We start from the raw sequence: 17979 nt of genomic DNA, 5'->3' as shown, positions 1-17979 counted from the left end.
TGAATTTGTGAAATGTCACTCTCTGCCATCTCTGGTTGAGCTCAGGAAGCAAGGACTGGGGAGCAGTGCAGGGTGCCAGGTGCCTTCCCTGCAGGAGATGTGTGGGAGCTGTTGGTCTTCCCAGGTCAGCAGATTGAGGACTGGCCTGGAAAAATCCCAGTGACATCCACAGAGCAGGAATTTCAAACTGTCTTGGTGGAAAACAGTTTAGTGAGGGGGAGAATGACTTTGTACGTGGTGGGTAGTGCCAGGACACAGGGAATGGCTTCCCACTGCCAGAGGGCAGGGCTAGGTGGGATACTGGGAAGGAATTCCTGGCTGGGAGGGTGCCCACAGAAGCTGTGGCTATCTCTGGAAGTGTCCCAGGCCAGGTTGGATGTGGCTTGGAGCACCCTGGGCCAGTGGAAGGTGTCCCTGCCATGGCAGGGGTGGAAAGGGATGATTTTCTGAGTGATGGGCTTTGGGGTGTCTAATCCAGCCTGTGCCTCAGTCTTACTGAATGTTTTGGCTCTGAAATGTCCATAACATTTTTCACTCCATGAAGAACCAGTGTTCACCCCAGGACTGCAGAGAAACATGAAAAGGATTGTTTGCATACATACATTTTACAGACACTTACTTCCTTAGAGAATTTGGGTGATGTCCATTCAGGCCCTGCTCCCAAGAACTTGAGAGCCACTTTTTAAACCCTACACATTCAATACTTAGGGATCTTTAATGTTCTGTGTGTCTAAGCTTGGGAAAAACCCATCTGCCACTTGGGCTGGAGCTGTGCAGGTGGATTCTTCTCCAGGAATAGCTTCCCCTCTCTTTCCTTAACCTTGGAATTCCCTTGGGAGTGGTGTTATGTGTGCCAGTGCCTCATTTCCTACTTGCTTCACGTTGCATTTCAGCCCATGCAGATTATTTAGCATATAAATTAACTCCTGGAATAGCTGCACAAACCTCCAGCCCAGCCTCCCACTTAGAAAAGAAATTCACTCAGTGTTGTGGTGGAAAATGTAATTTATGAGCTAATTCCCCACCTGGTGCAGAAGAAGGATCCAGATTTTAGGTGAGTTGTGTTGGACAGGATTTGGCTTTTTGGTTGGGGTGGTTTTGCCACAGCTTTGGGTTTTCCACCCCAAACCCCAGCAGGGCAGTGCAAGCTGAATGTTTTTGTTTATTTCCTCATACACACATGTATATTTCCTCATATTTCCTACTTTAACACAGCAGGCTGTGATTTAAAACTGAACTGCATGGAATAAGACTCACTTTGGGTTTTGAGAAGTTTAGGGCATTCCAAGACTTAATTATAAATCAAATTGATTTGCAATCATGCCTATCACTCTACCATCATTCCAGTGGCCCAAAATTTAACTTTTCCTGAGCAGAATAATTTCATTTTAATGCTGTTTCGTTTTAATATCTTTTTCAATTAAAAAGCCTAAAATTTCAACGAAAAGTTTTTCTAAATGGGGACAGAAATAAAGATAATGGCTTTCCAGAATGTTTTGCCAGAATCTCTCCACACTGATTTCTTCCTGGCTAAAAGAATTTGCCAAATGAGTGTGTCCAGCCACTTGGGGACATGGTCAGTGGTGGCCTTGGCAGTGCTGGGGGGACAGTTGGACTCCATGACCTTAGAGGGATTTTCCACCCTAAATTATTCCTATATGATTTTTTTCCCTGCTACTGAAAAAATATTGCAGTGGAGTAAAACTTTTCTCACAGAAGATGGTTTGGGTCTCCTCATAATCCTAATTTAATTTGATTTTAGTATCTGACCAATCTCCTAAGTGCAACTTTTGTGTAAAAGAAATAAATCTGAATTCTTCAGGAGGAAAAATATTTGGGCATGGCACCTTGTTCTGCACCTTGGAAAGCCTTGAAAAGCAACTCTGCTTTCAGGAAAATCCATTTAAAACTGGCTTTAACAAAAACCTAAACCAGAATATTGAAGGGGCAACATTTGCTGCATTTCTGTGTGGTTTTTTCCTCAACACCTTCATAAATGGCTCTGAAGGACTTGGATTCGAGGTGTTTGTGGGATGTGAAGGAACTCTGGGTTTTTTCCAGCCCTTTTCTCTCCTGGGAATGGGGAACAGCTCTGTCGTGTTCCTGCTGGATTTCATTTCCATGCCTTCCAGAGCAGTTGTGTATCTTCATCTTGAGTAAGCTGTGGGTCAAAAAACCATTGCTTAATTAAGACTGGAACAGTAAATAAACAAAACTATTGCATCTCCCATGTGGAGCAACGTCAGGTATGTGAGGAACAGATAACAGTGTTTATATTTTCTAAAACTTGGGTGGTTTTTTCCTTTCATCTTCTTAGATCCTCCCAGCAGAAAGAACAGCTCAGAGGAGCAGGAACCCCCTCAGAAGAGTTTGTACATTTTGTGGGTGGCTGATGATTTTTTAATCAGTGTAAAAATACCCCAGTCCTCAGCTATTAACCAGTAATTGGTGGCTGTAAACAGCAATTTCACTGTTACACAGGAAAAATGTTTGTCCTGCACTGAGATTTCCTAACAATGAAATTTGGGCAGCACCCAGATTTCAGAGCCAGTGCTGGATTCCACATTCCTGGGCTTGGGAAGCTCAGCTGCCTTCCTGGAGATGCCCAGAGCTGCTGGGACTGCCAGGGGTCACTTGATTGAAGATATTTCCCAGTCTGTCAGTGGAGGTCACTCAGCCCCCCGTGTCCCTGCAGTGGGAGGCAGGGAAAACCAGGGTTAAAGCCTTGTTTGGTTTTAATGTGATGGTCTTTCAGTGGAACAAGACTTGGAGAAAAGCTTGAGACACAGTGTGGTGAAATCACCACTATTGCCCTGTTTCCTTCTTACTTAACATTTTATTCTGGCATAATGAAAGCACCAAGCCCCAGCTCATTCAGATGGAGTGATGCTTGAATGAAATGTTTGTATCTTTATAGAAGCACAGAGTCACTGAGGTTGGAAGGGCACCCCAAGATCATCCAGCACTGCCAAGGCCATCACTGAACCATGTTTAAATGTGTAGCTGCTCCTGTGTGAGAAGCAGGATAAAGTTCTGCTCCTGAGTGGTGTTTTATTTGTATTTTTCCTACAGGTAGGAAGCTGTTAACTCTGGTCTACCAGCATAATTATTTAGGTAAAAATCTAATTTCAGCTTGTAAATAACTTTCAAGTGCAGGCCTGACCTAATGCTTCTGGTGCTTTTATGGCATGTCTGCAATGGAATGAAACTCAAAACATTTGTGGTTTGGAACAAACATTTGTTGACTGTTGAGGCTCCTGGGTGTAAACAGGGAAGGGGAACTCCATTGGATTTGCTGGGTACATTGAATTAAAACCTCTTGTAAAGTACACTCAAGGATTTTGGAGCAGCTTGTTTATTTTAGCTCACAATTTGTACCAACAAACTACAGCAGAGCAAGGACTAACAGCAACTGCAGATGTTTGTAGCAGCCTGGACCAGTGTTTATTGCTGTAGCATAACTCAGCCTAATTGGAAATTGCATAATGAGGTAAACAAAAACAACTGGGCTGAGCAATTCCTAGGTGGAGGCACAGGGAAAATGCTCATAAATGGGTGTCAGGATGTAAAGGCAGGTTAGGGGAAAGCTGCTTCACTCCACAAGTAAATATATACATTTATATATATTTATATATTCAAGGCCAGGCTGGACAGGGCTTGGAGCACCCTGGGATAGCAGAAGGTGTCCCTGCCCATGGCAGGGGGTGGCACTGGATGATTTTAAGGTCATTCCAACCCAAAACATTCTGGAATTCTGTGAATAAGTTGCCTTTGCAAGGTTGTTCTCCCTGCCCTGTGCAGCTCCAAGTTTGGAGTTGGAAATCTTGGATGCTTAGGAACAGGAGAGAAAGGATGCACATTAATGTATTGAATGTTTCCTCCTTTTCTCAGCTCTCTGAACAGTATTTACTGTTAATCATTCACCTGGAGACCCCTTGCATGAAGAAGTGGCCCAGTGGCTCTGGCTTTTCCCGTGGGAAACACCTCTCAAAGTTGTCCCATCCTCCTTTCTCCATCTCTTATTACAGGGCAGAGTGTGTGCATGCAGCTGTAGCCATAGGAAGTTTCATCTGATATCATAAATTTCCCTCTTAAAACTGACCTACTCCTTAAAAATCACATGTCTGCTATGCAGAATTTAAAATAATGTCTCTCAAAAGTGGTTTGAGGCAGGTTTAAAGTCACCTTCACAAATTAAGTGAAAATGGAGACATTTTATGGGTTCAGCTTAATAAAGTTAGCAGTGATTTCTTTTCTGATTTAGTTTCTTAGTAGAAAGATAGAATTCTCTGATGCTGTAAGTGCAGTAGCATGTCAAAAACGAGAAAAATACCTGTATCACTTCAGCTCAACACAATTTTTTTTATGGAGTAAGGATTTGTGTAAGAGATAAATACCTACCTGGCACACATTTGCATTTGAATTCACTGTACTCCTATTCTGCATATTCTGCTGTGCTTCAACCACTACTGGAAAGGGAATTTCCCTCTTAATTTTTGCCTGATCTCACGTGTTTTTGCTGGTTTTGCTTGGGTTCCCAGTGCTGCTGAGTGCTTGATCTGAAGCAGTGAGGTGCTTCAGATCCCTGTGGAAAAGAAAGGAGATGAAACTTTGCTACTTGCTAAAAATGACCAGTGCTGTGAAAGGGAATGTGGGAAGAATTCCAGGGTGGTTCAGTGGGTTTCTGCTGCTGCCTCCATCAGTGACTCACTGAAGGATTTTTGGGAAATCACTTGATTTTTGTTCCTCTGATGAGCAACAGCAGCAGAGGGGTGTTGAGAGGGCTGGCCTGGACAAAAATACCTTCAGTTTTATCCCTGGATTTGTCCTCCACTTCTTGATGCAAATCTGCTCTTGCTGAAATCCTGAATTTCTTCACACTGCTCTTCCCACCCTCCTGTTTAGATTGTGAACTAATTTGGATCAGGGTGGTGCTTTGCCATGAATTTGTTAAATCCTTGGCTCCATTGGCCAGCCAGCCTGCCAGGATGCTGAAGTGAACCCAGCTGTCAGAAAACCTCCATTTTCATGCTGTTCTGGAGACAAAAACCCTGAAACTGTTTGTTGGAGTGCGATACTTACTTAATTTAGGAATTATTAACATATTGTGCTTCCATAACAAATGAGTTTCCTGTGATCTCTGGCACGTGCTGGTGGAAAAGAGCCTGGCTTGGGAGTTGGTGTGTTGGTGTGTGTATCCTGTGAGGTTTATTTGTGTTTCACATCCAGCTTAGTCACCACCTGGAAGGGTCTGCACTGTGGATATTCCTCATTTTAAAAATCTTGGGAAGCACCATGTTATTGGACTTCAAAGCTATGCTGAGCTACTTAAAGGTGTGAATTGGGAGCAGGCACAAACTCAGAGGTGATATTTTAAAAAACACCAACTGGTGGGACTGGCTGGGCCTCCAGAGAACCATTGCCTGTGTCTTGGCTCACACCAGGTGAGGAAATGAGGAGTGGGGCTCATTTCCACAGGGAGCAGCTTCGGGAGCCACCTGGATGGTCAGAGGATCCACGGGGCAAGGTGGGGCCCTGAGGAGCTCTGAGCGCTGTGTGTGTTTGTGTCCCCAGATCATCAAGCTGAAGGCAGAAGCGAGGCTGGAGCTGCTGAAGCAGATCGGGGTGTCCGTGGACACGTGGCTGAAGAGTGCCATGAACCAGGTGATGGAGGAGCTGGAGAACGAGCGCTGGGCCAGCCTGCCCTCGGTCACCAACAACGGCTCCGCGCACCTGGTACGGATTCCTGGGGGGAAACCCCTGCCCAAGGCTGGGGATCCTGGATTCCTGAGGGGAAACCCCTGCCCGGGGCTGGGGATCCCGGATTCCTGGGGGGAAACCCCCTCCCGGGGCTGGGGGATCTCTCCAGGGGCTGCTCCTGACTTTGTGTGGGATACAGCAGGTCCAGAGGAGGCCCCGGAGCTGCTCCAGGGCTGGAGCCAGGCTGGGACAGCTGGGGGTGCTCACCTGGAGAGGAGAAGGCTCCAGGGAGAGCTCAGAGCCCTTGCAGGGCCTGAAGGGGCTCCAGGAGAGCTGGAGAGAGGCTATTTACAAGGACATGGAAAGACAGGACACAGGGAATGGCTTCAAAATGACAGAATAGGTTTAGATTTTATATTGGGAAGGAATTCCTCCCTGTGAGGGTGGTGAGGCTCTGGCACAGGATGCCCAGAGAAGCTGTGGCTGCCCCTGGATCCCTGAAGTGTCCTAACAGTGTCCAGGGCCTGTGTTTCTTTGAAGCTTTATTAATAGTTTAGAATGTTATCTTGAGCTCTTCAAGTGTGCCCTCCAAAATCCCAAAGGAATTCCTGTGTGGAGTTTCACTTCAGATCCTCTCTGGTCACGATAGATGTGGATTTGTTGCATAGCTGTATTAAACAGTGATTTTATTCAATTTCTTTTTGTACTTCACCTCCTTTAACTTCCCTCTGTGCCTTTTGGGTTGCTCCCAATCCCCAATTCCCAGTGTCCCCAGCCATGGCACAGTTGGCCCTGGAGCTGAGCTCTCCTTGCTGGTCCCAGGCGATGCCACAGCCTGGGAGGTTCAGCTCTGAGTCTCATTTTCCCCTTTTACACTTACGTAGGCTCCTGTATTTAAAAAAGGCTCTGTTGACCTTGGCAGGCCAGACAGGGACAGCCCAGAGATGGAATTCTTAGAGCTGGGACCAAAATGATGCCAGAATTTGGAGGAATTACTGCAGTTTGTAACAAGCAGCACTTTGACTCCAGCCTGGAGGAGTGGGCAGTGTTTAACAGAGCTGGGAAGGGGCTGGAGCCCCAGGAGAGGCTGAGGGAGCTGGGAAGGGGCTCAGCCTGGAGAAAAGGAGGCTCGGGGGGACCTTGTGGCTCTGCACAGCTCCTGACAGGAGGGGACAGCCAGGGGGGTCGGGCTGTGCTCCCAGGGAACAGGGACAGGACCCATCTGTGTATATGTGCAACAAAACAAGGTAGATTTTCATATATTTTTTTATATTTATATTTATATATAAATATTTCAGTAATTTTTCATTTATATAATCTGCTTTTCTGATCACCTCCCCTGCATTTCTTCCTGTGTTTGCTGCCTGTCCCACACCTTTCATGTCCTTCTGTCCCATACATTGATTCCTTGCTGGTGCCATCCTCCATCCCAGACCCTGCAGAAGGATGAGCTGTGTCAAGCCAACCTCTCAGTTTCCTGTTTTCCCTCTCCCTGCCTGCTTCCCAAATGATTCCAGCTGAGGAGCTGAGAGCAGCCCCCGTGCTGAAAATGAAGGCGTGTTTTTCCTGCTCGTGCTAGAAAAGCAGGAGCAGATGTTGCCCAAACCTTCTAGACATGATTTGCTGATTTCCATGATGTCCCAGCTGGATGTCAGCCCTGGCTGCTGGGACCATGCACAGCAAAAAGCAGAGAAACAGGAGGGAAACCCCAAATTTGCTACAATTTGTGGTTGGTTGCTGATCTCCCAAAGCATTGCCCAGCTGTAGGACAATTTTTTTGGTTATCCCAACATCCATGAAGGATAGATGGAGGCAAACTGCTCTTGGATGAGAGTTAGTGAGGAAAAAAAAATCACCAGAACTGCAAGGATTTGATTTGGAAATAGTAACATAAAAACTAATTAAGTTAGAACATGATGAAGCTTTGTGCTCTTCTAGTCCAGGCCTAGAAGAGCAAAGCTGTCAGAGACCTGGTTTAGGGAAACTGTACTGTAGGCTCAGCTTAACTTTTTTTTGTTTTATCAGTCTCTCACTTTTCTGGGGGAGCACCAGATTTACTCCTAAATTAATAGAAATAAACACAGGGAAGATGGCTCTACATAGCAGTGTTGCCTTTTGATTCACAGAGCTGTTTTCATAGAATAATTCATCATTTTTCACATGAGATAAAGTTATTTATTCACAACATAACCCGGGCACGAGGCCAAAGCACAGCTCCTGGCAGTCTTACCCAAACTTGTATTTTTCCAGCACATTGACTTCAGGTTTTATTTAAACTTTTATAGCAAGTTTTTACAAATCTTCCTGTCTCTTAAGAATTTTTGTAATAAACTGCAGCAAATCTGTTGTGTGGAATACACCAGCTAGAAGGTTGATGTGGAGGTTTATTTTTTAAACTATAAATATTTCCACTGCAGATTCATTTAATAACTCATGGTTGCAGGTACACCAATCTTTCAGTAGCATAAATTCCCTTTTTTCCTATAAACTGTTTTTTGTGCCATTGCAATGGCATCTCCAAAGTTCTTTAGTCACAGATTATGTGAAAAATGTATTTTATAACTGTCCAGTAGCTGAGCTGGAGCTTCCAAAATCTTTTGCAGTACTTCTTAGAGTCCAGGTGCTTGTGCTTGAACAAAGAAATCCAGCTATTTTCAATAACAATAAGTCATAAAAAATACACACTGAAAAATATTAACCAGCTCATTTTTATTGTTATTTCTTCACCAATTTTTAGCAGCTGCTGTAATGCCAACTGGAATTTGTTTTACCAGGTCAATGCTGATGCAGAAAAGGAAGAAGGTGAAGAGTTTGAGGACAGCATGGATGTTTTTGATGACAGCAGTTCTAGTCCTTCTGGTACTCTCAGAAATTACCCTCTCACCTGCAAAGTTGTTTATTCCTATAAGGTTGGTGATTTTTTTTAACTGATTAGAAAAATGAATTATATAAGAACAAATAATAAATGTGCTTTAGGAGCTTGAAGTTTGCTTTTCTGATGGGGTGAGATTCAGGGAGATTCTCAGGGAGAAGGGCTTTGTGAATGGCAGAACCTTCAATGGGATGTTTTAAATCATGTCCAAGCTTTCAGTTTTGTAACAAACATCACTTCTAATAAAAGTCTAGAACATGGGAATGTTTTTTCCACTGCCCATGCCTTGCCCTCAAAGCCACTCTCCTTTTCCATCCTTCCTGTCCCACATTCCAGGCTTCTCAGCCGGATGAGCTGACCATAGAGGAGCACGAGGTGTTGGAGGTCATTGAAGATGGAGATATGGAAGACTGGGTCAAGGTATCATTTTCTCAGCTTGTTCCCATGAACTCTTTCAGGACGGAGGTTGGGATGGGAGGGAATGCTGGGATTCTCTCCAGAGCAGTGCTCCCAAGCAGAGAACGGCTCCTGTTGTTGGTTCACAGGCACGGAACAAGGCAGGACAGGTGGGATATGTGCCAGAGAAGTACCTGCAGTTCCCAACCTCCAGCAGCCTCCTGAGCATGCTCCAGTCCCTGGCTGCGCTGGACTCCCGATCCCACACCTCCAACAACTCCACGGAGGCTGACCTGGTGCCAGGCAGCCTCAACGGAGACTCCAATGGTAAATCCCACTTTAAAATGCTTAGGGTATCAAGGTGGCTCTTGGAAACACTCTGCACATCAAGTCTGGGAGATTTTCCAAGATTTCATGGAGTCACGCAATCATTAAGGGTGGAAAAGATCTCCAAGATCATGAAATCCACCCTTTGAGCAAATCCCACCATGTTGCAAAGTCTGCTCATTTTTTAATCCTTCTGGGTGTGGGAGCTCCACCATTTCCCAGTCTATTCCAATGTTTAATCACTATTCCAGGGAAGAAATTTAACCTGAGCCTCCCTTAGTGCAATTTGAGGCCATTTCCTCTTGTCTTATCTCTGGTTTCCTGGGAGAAAAGGACCCACCTGGCCACAACCTCCTTTCAGGGAGTTGCAGAGAGAGACTGACCCAGATCTGAACACAGCTATTCCCAGTTATTGTCTCTCTCATATTAAATCTGCATAATTCGCCTCCTCAGCTCATACAGCTGAGATTAAAATTAAGGAAACGAGAATAATCTGTCTCAGCACTAACAGAATCTTTAAAAGAACTTCAAAATCACCAGCTCCAGCTATCAAACTTGGTGTATTATTCCATTTTTTTCTTAGCTCACTGGGTTTTTCCTTTTCCATTTTGCAGTCTGTTTTGTAAAAGCACTTTATGATTACGAGGGGCAGACAGATGACGAGCTGTCCTTCCCAGAGGGAGCCATCATCCGCATCCTGAACAAGGAAAACCAGGATGATGATGGCTTTTGGGAGGGAGAATTCAATGGCCGCGTCGGGGTCTTCCCCTCGGTGTTGGTTGAAGAGCTCACGGCCTCAGAGAATGGAGAGACTCAGTGGATTGGGGATATCCAGGTATGGAAAGAGGTGTTGGCTTGGTTTATTATTTGGAAAGCTCTGTCACTTCTTCAGGGGGAAAAAAAATCCAAACCAGATTTTAAAGAAAAAAAAAACATCAGAATCTATTTAAGAAAAAAAAAATCAGAACCAATTTAAGACAAAAAACAACCCAAGCCCTCAGTGCTTGCATTTTAGTTTCTTACCCAACCTAATAACTATCAACCAATGTAGTTTTGCAAATTTATGAATAAAGGCAGATATTTGGATAGAAAGCAATCAAAGGAAAACTTGCAGTTTACTTCCTGTGATTAATTTATGAGACTGAGATGTCAGACACAACCTGGCAAAAAGAGAATTACAGGCTCTTTCAGCCCTAATTTAGTGTTTTCGTACTTATATCTGTTCTGTATGCTCTGAGTTTTGAGGGGCAGGATACTGCCAAGTTTTGGATTGCAGAAATATCCTGATTTCTACAGCTAGCTCTGTAATCCTTACATCATGTTAGAAAATCAGACACATTCCAATGTGGAGTTTGGAGACAGAAACTGCACTTCCATGTTTTCTACAATGGAATTTTTCAGTATTTTTATTCCTTGATTTAGGAAGACCATAAAAATGAACACTTAAATGCATTTTGGGTGGGGATAAAGCTCTTGATCCCAAAACTTCTGTGTGAATCCCACTTGTCCGAGTGACCTTTTTGTTTCGGATAACCTTCAAAAATCCTCTTTGGATTACCTAGGAGAGGCTGAAAATTTCTGTTCAGTGGCAATCTGTGATTTTAAAAAAATTGAATCCCTGCTGGATACCTTGGCTTTCCTTCCCAAATTTTCCTGCCAGCTGCTTTTCCTCCAGAAGGAACTTGCTGGAGTAGAGATGGGTTGAAAAACCGGTGTGTGTGTGTGTGTTAAATGTGCCAAGGAGGATTTGCTGCAGCTTCTCCCTCTTTTTGGCACAGGTATCCCCCACTCCAAAGGCCAACAACTCCCTGCCACCACTGCCTCTGTATGACCAGCCTCCCACCAGTCCCTATCCCAGCCCGGATAAAAGAGGATCCCAGTTTTTCCCCAGGTCTCCGTCGACGAATGGTGAGAAATTCGCAAACATTTTGGGTAGAGGCTTCATTTAGAAACCTTTCAGAGGGGCAAAAAAAGGAAAAGAAAGAGCATTTTTACAACATAAATTCAGCAATACTGAGGGGCGTCTTTGTGTTGCTTATTCCCTCAGAAAACAGCTTTGGTTCAGAGTCCCCTGGATTCTCCCAACCTCCACGAATTCCTCCGGAAAGTTCCTATGGCAAACTGCGGCCTGTAAGTGACCAGCAAATCCTGTGGGGTTTATTAATAAAATATTTGATTAAATATTCTATTCTTAGATTATATTATAATGATATTATAAATATTGCAAAATATTGATATTCAGATGGTATCAGCCCCTGAAAAGAGCTGAAAAAGAGGTGGGAAGTCAATGCCAGAAGAGCTCAGTCCTATGGTTTATACAGTTCCTGCTTTCCAGAAGTTTTCTGCATATTTGGGATTCTGTTTATTTCCACCCCCTTTGGTTTGAGGGGTTTGGATTCACGATTCCTAATTATGAGGGTTTTGTGTTGTCTTTGCTGCCTAGAAAAAGGACATTTGCCAGAAAAGGAAGGGAAGAATTAAATCACTTAGAACTTGACAAAATCCATCTCCTATGATTAACTTTGAAATCAAGTTGTGGGGTTTTCAAAGCCCTAAGCCAAATCATACTAAAACATAACATTTGTCTTTTCCTGGCCTTCTCAGTGAACAAGCTTACAGAAAAAGAGCATTTTTGTATATTCAAATAATATATTCTGAATATTGAGATAGTATTGGGCCGTATTTGGTGCAGGATTGCTCCACAGCTCATGTTTTCCAGAGCAAGTCTGGTGAATTCTGAAATGGTGTCCTAAAACCCCTGTTGGTACTAAAGTTGATCTCTGTCAGGAGCAAAAATGAGTGATGTGGCAGCGTGTGAGAACAACATCACATTTTGGGTGTGTATTGTTGAGTCAGTGATTGATGAAGTATCAGTGAGTCAGGTGCAGCAGAACATCCTGGTAGTTCCCACTCCAGAGAAATTCCAGGCAAAAGCACCATCAGATTCAGCATGTGCTGAGCCTTTCCCAGGTTTCTATCCTGGTTTATCCATGGAATAGCTGGGATTGCACCCTGGAGGGAATCTGGGACAGGTGATAAAGAAAATCCCTGATGGCTGAGCTGGGCAGCACTGGAGCTGCATCCCGCTGGACACACAAGCTGTTTGCTTGCATCGCCTGGAGGGGTGATCCTGGAGCTCAGTGCAGGAACTGTCAGGGGTTTCTGGTGGAATTTGGCCATTTTGGGGTAGTCACGGGCTGGTTCTGAATGTTGCAGGTGCGAGCAGCTCCTCCGCCCCCGACACAGCACCACCGCCGGCCCGCGGAGAAGATCGAGGACGTGGAAATCACTCTGGTGTAACGAGGGGACTGGCTAATTAGTAGTGCTACAATCAAGGCCAAACACAGCTTTTGGTCGATCTCGTTTTTAGGCACCTTTGCATGATGAAGACTTGGACTAGAGCGAGCGATAGGGAGGATTTTTTGTGGCAGTGACCTGGCGGATTCCTTCCCACAGTCATGAATATTTTGTGCCTTTTGGTTCTTTTTGTTTGTTTGTTTGGATTTCTCTACATCATTCTTCTTCAAGACAGGCCAAGATTGGCTTTTTTTCTTGGCTGGAGATGCTCCATTTTGATGTGGAGACAAAGAAAGAGCCCCGTTCATGCAGCTTAGTCTTAGCATCCTTTGCTCCTGTGCATTAGTACAGTATATTACTGTTGCCATAGGAATGTGTTAAAGATTGTGGATCCTTCCAGTAGCATCACCTGCCTGATCAGGTATTCATCAGAAGAATGAAAAAAGGGAACAGAAAAAGAAGTCTAAAGGAGAGGCTGGCTCCTCTTGAATCCCCCTGCAGAAAGGAAGAGACGGGAAAATGATCTCCTGGAGAAGCAAAAGTGTTTGTTCCATGGGTGCTCCCCTTGTCAGTGATTCACAGCTGAACACTCTGCCTTTGGATTTTTGTGTTTACTCAGTGCATTTACTCATAGAGGATCTAACACGGAGGTGCTGAACCAGCAGCAACATCTTCTTCCACAGCAGAAACCAACGGGTAGAAAAGCAAAAAAGCAAGTGAGATTTTTGTCTAGATCTGGAAATTGAGCTGCTTTTTCTTTTCTTTTTTTTTTTTTTTCCTTAGCAGATTTTGGGGATGTCTTTTTTTTGTTGGGTTTGTTTTATTTTTTTAAAGCATTTGGGTCACTCTTCTCCCAGTTATTGCCCTGTACTTTATTATCCAACGTTAGCAGTGTATCTCTGTCATCAGACCACCTGAGTTCTAGAGTTAGCAGTTCCATTTAGAGTATTTACATGCATTTAGTTGTTGCATTGGATGGCCCTGTAGCCTTTCCCACCCCAATCCCATTAACCAGCCAAAGCCAGGGAGCCAGGAGCAGCTCCAGGTTCTGCCTTCTCACCACCTTCGTGCCCAAGATGTGCCCAGTTCCTCTCAGGGAAGAAACTGAAAGGAAAAGAGTTTCACATTTCCCTCAGAGAGCTCTGAAAAGGGAGCTTGGATTTCGGTTTTTTGAGAGAAAAGGGCAAAGAATATTCTGAAGTTGAATGTGGAGCGGAACGGTTGGAGGAGAGGGAAAAACTGGATGAAAGCAGGTTTTTCCTTGGGTACTGACTAAAATACTGTCAGCATTCTCCATCAGATGAAAACTTCAGATCAAAGGCATCCCGAGGTTGGGTTTGGAGCTGTTTGTGGGTTCTCTTGTGTCTTCATGGTTTTTTCTCAAAGCCAGTAAGTTTTCAACCTTTAGTTTACTAACAAGGGCTATTTTTTGAGGCTGCATTTACAACAGAAACCCAACGACTCATCTAACAAGATTTTATCATAAACTTTGCACATACTTGGAAATCCCAGCCCAGGCTGGGTCTCTGAGACATCCAGTGCTTGCCAGTCTCCTTTCCCAGTGGGATCCTTAACCAAGAGTGGGGCTGTCTGAGGGCAACAATTCATGGATCAGTTCTGGAATCAGAGACTGTCCAATGAAGTCTTTTCCATATTTTATTCCTTCTTTTGCACCTCTTGTCCTGTTGATCTGTTTGAGGTCTTTTTATGTGTTTATCAAACTTATTCTTAAGTTTAAAAAGAAAAGTTTTTAAAAAAAAAAAGGTTTAACTGTTTGCAAATATTTTGAGATCTTTACAATGCAGAAGAAAACCAAGTTTTTGCCATAATGTTCATGTTCAGTTCTTTTGGCCAGTTTCACCAGTTTCGTGTTCAATTCTTTTGGCCAGGACACAGGTCTGTGTCCTTCACACCTGGATTTTCAAAAATCCAGAAAATTTTTATTTAAAAGTCTCTTTAGTTGTATTTTAAAATATTTTCTGTAAGAGCTGCTAATTTTATTTAAAAAACAAAAGTGGAAAAAAAAGAAAAAAAAAGAAAAAGGAAGAAAAGTTGTAAAAAGATGCCTCCTTTTTAACTATGATTTCTTCATACAGGGCATGTATCGGCCGTCGCATCGTGTACAGCTCAGTACACCCTGAAAGCATCAGTGCAAATGCTTTCTTTATATTGGCTGTAAAAAGTTTGTATTTATTATGTATAAAAAGTTGAATAATAAAAAAGTGGAACTAAATCCCTGGTGCCCTGGGAGATTTGGGTGGTGGGGAGGTTTGGGGGTAAACCCAGGGATAAAAATCAGCGTTTTCTTGAGAGGGACTTTGTGCTTTTACACAGAAATTTGAATCTTGTGCTTCGGGAAAAGGATATCCTAAAAATCAGCTTTAAACATCTTTTGGAGGGGGATTTATATAAAGAACAAAACGTTTCCAAAAAAAACGAAGAGCCAGCAAAAAAGCTCCAGTTATCAAAATAATTGCTTAATAGCCTTGATGCAATTAGGATAATTGCCTAAAGAAAGCAAGGGGAGTGATTGATAACAACCCTTCAGAGTGATTGTCCCTTAATAGGCTTGATTTGCCTAATTGTGCCAGGAGCATTCCCACTGCATTCCCAGCCTCTCCAGCTCTGGTATCCCTCTGTGGGCTGCATTTTGGATTTTCTCACTGCACTCAGAAGCTGCCTGTCAGTGACCACCTCCTTGCTGGGCTAATCCCAGTTTCCCACAGCTGGTAGGTGCCAAATGATCCATAATTTCCACGTGCTCCCTGGTTTTGGAGATTCTTTTCCTCATGGAGCACAGCACTTTGCTGTGGGGTTGGATCTTCTTGCACTTCCAGTCTCCCCACTGAGCTGTTGCAGAGGCCTTCGCTTTTCCCCCTGAGCTCCTGCTGCCTCTTCCTATGAGAAATCCCATTTTTCCTGCTTTTTATATGGATTCATAGTGCTCCTCGAAGAATTATTGTCCTGCCTTGCTGCTTTGACAGCTTTGTCCTTTCCTTTTCACTTCTTGCTTGTTGCTTGGGGTCCTTTTCGCCACCTCTATGACTTCAAAATTATTTTAATCCTCAAATCCGCTTTTCCTATCTTCCATTTTTAACAGACCCCCTTCATGCCTCTACTTGTTCTCCTTCCCAAACAGAACCAGCAGAAATGTGCTGTGATCCCCATCATTGTTGCCATGAACTGATTTCCATGAAAACCTCCTGTCCCTGAAGTGCCTTTCCTGCACAGTGTGAGCAGCACACAGCGACCACTCAGAGGCAGAGAGAGGTGCTGAGGAACCACAAAGGCTCCAGGGCTCTGTTTCCTGCGTGGAAATTCTCCTTCTCTTAAATAGGGAATTGTTAAGAGAAGGAATCTGGGGAAGTTCTCCAATGCAGAGTGTGAAATGTGGGTCCCTGCAAGTCAGCAGCAGGGTCTGTTAGAACCAGGCTTTCCTCTGGTTGCTTTGGTTCCCAGGTTTTGGCTTTAAACTGAAAGCATGGAGATGTGGATTAGGTATTAGGAGGAAATCCTGTGAGGATTTCCTGGGAAATGCTCTGAGGATTTTCTGAGGAATCTGGCACAGGTTCCCAGAGCAGCTGTGGCTGTCCCTGGATCCCTGGAAGTGTCCAACGCCAGGTGGGACAGGGCTTGGAGCAGCCTGGGACATGGAAGGTGTCCCTGCCCATGGCAGGGGTGGGATGAGGTGATCTGAGATCCCTTCCATCCCAAACCAGTCTGAAATTCAGTTATTTTCAAAAGGTGAATAGGACTGAGACTGGGTAGAAGAAATGGGGTAAACAATGTGATGTTTACTCCAAATTGTGCCAGGGTTTCTTTTTTTTTTTTTTCTTTTATGGAAATATTAAAAGGAATCGATGCAGTGGGCGAGTTCTCTTTCCCTTGTAGCACAAATGTCTCTCACTGCTGATAGTAATTAAAAAAGAAAACAGAAACTGCACCATCTTCTCTAAATAAAGCATCTTCTGCTGCTTGGAAGTCTGGCTGCTCTGCAGCTTGCACTGCTTTTCCAGCAAGGTCCCTATCATTAATAACTTGTAAATCCCAGCATGGCAGGGGCAGGATTAGCAGGGAATCCTCAATCAATCAGCCTTTGGAGCCTCCCAGGAAGGAGGGAATGCCACTGCCAAGGGAAGAGTTCTGTCTCCCCATGTTTTTAACATTTTCAGATCTGTTGCCCCACAGAAAACCTTGGGATGGATGGGAGTAAATGTGCTGTCCCCCCACACCTGGATAAGTGTGTCCAAGAGGGGGGAGCTCAGGGATGTTGAGACCTCAGTTCAAGGCACTGGGGGAGGCTGGAGAAAGTGGGGGATGAAAGGGAAGAAAACTTCACTGAAGTCAGGGATGCAGCAAAGAGACAATAAAAAATGCAGGCAGGAAAATGCTGACGTGCTTGCCATGCCAAGTGGTTTCCTACTCCAGGCATTCCCCAGGGGGATTGAGGATTACAGATCTGGCAGCAGGATCAGTGCAGCAAGTGAGCCTCTGCATTGCAGGTCATTTCAGCCAGAAAATGAAAGAGAGCACTGCAGTGATACCAGAAGGGAGAGGTGGGAAATCCCTCTGCTTGGTGTTGCAGCACAAGGAGGAGGGGGAGAGGGAGATTCTGACAGGTACCTGTGCATCTCCCGGGATGCTGGCACTGCTGGGAAGAGCCTGGCCCCATCCTCTTGGCACCCTCCCTTCCAGTACTGCTGCACGTTGAAGAGTTCACCCCCAGCCTTCTCCTCTCCAGGCTGGAAATGTAGAGAATCCTGGAAGAGAATCAGAGGACAGGAGGAAATGGCCTCAAGTTGTGCCAGGGGAGGTTTAGGTTGGATATGAGGGGAAGGTCTTTGCTGAAAGCATTTTCAGGCATTGATGCCCAGGGCAGTGAGTCCCCATCCCTGGAGGGATTTAAAGCCACATGGACGTGGCACTTGGGGACATGGGGCAGTGGTGGCCCTGGCAGTGCTGGAGGAATTGCTGGACTCCATGATCTGAAAGGATTTTCCTCAATGATTCCCTGGCAGGGAGAAGCTCTGTGCTAAGCAGTGTTGGGCTGAGGGCTGTGCAGTGGCCATGGAGACTCAGGAATGGGGTTCCAGGATCGAGGCTTCAAACTGAACCTCCTTAAGGATCTAGAGAAAAACAACATTGTGCCATGGCCAGGGCAGCTTTGTGTGTTGGAAAGGGCTTATGGAGGCTTTCAAATCCCAAGTGTGGCCCACATCCCCAGGGAATGAAGCCTGAGGTGGTGTCTGCCACATCCACCCACAGCCCAATCCCATTCCTCCTGCTCTTCCCACTTCAGGTTCTCTCCCTGCAATCCATTTTCCAGCCTGCCTTTGTGCTAAGCAGTGATTCTTGAAATTCCCTTCTGCTCTCTGCTGGATTTCCCT

General features: G+C 44.7%; 1 protein-coding gene across 4 annotated transcripts in view; it reads left to right on the top strand.

Annotated features, from left to right (window-relative positions):
• The window catches only part of FCHSD2 (FCH and double SH3 domains 2), a 119760-nt gene extending 104935 nt beyond the window's left edge, over positions 1-14825 (top strand). For all 4 annotated transcript variants that reach the window (XM_064411136.1, XM_064411137.1, XM_064411135.1 and 1 more), the window contains 8 exons: positions 5575-5736; positions 8475-8609; positions 8909-8992; positions 9118-9295; positions 9910-10130; positions 11074-11203; positions 11343-11425; positions 12512-14825. In XM_064411136.1, the coding sequence (XP_064267206.1) occupies positions 5575-5736; positions 8475-8609; positions 8909-8992; positions 9118-9295; positions 9910-10130; positions 11074-11203; positions 11343-11425; positions 12512-12595 (1077 nt within the window). In that variant the 3' untranslated portion in view covers positions 12596-14825. The remainder of the gene's footprint in view (positions 1-5574; positions 5737-8474; positions 8610-8908; positions 8993-9117; positions 9296-9909; positions 10131-11073; positions 11204-11342; positions 11426-12511) is intronic.
• Positions 14826-17979: the final 3154 nt, after the last annotated feature.

Source organism: Passer domesticus, chromosome 2, assembly GCF_036417665.1.
Source record: "Passer domesticus isolate bPasDom1 chromosome 2, bPasDom1.hap1, whole genome shotgun sequence".
NCBI lineage: Eukaryota > Metazoa > Chordata > Aves > Passeriformes > Passeridae > Passer > Passer domesticus.
Note: the sequence above shows the minus strand (reverse complement) of the source record. Positions and strands in the feature narration are given on the sequence as shown.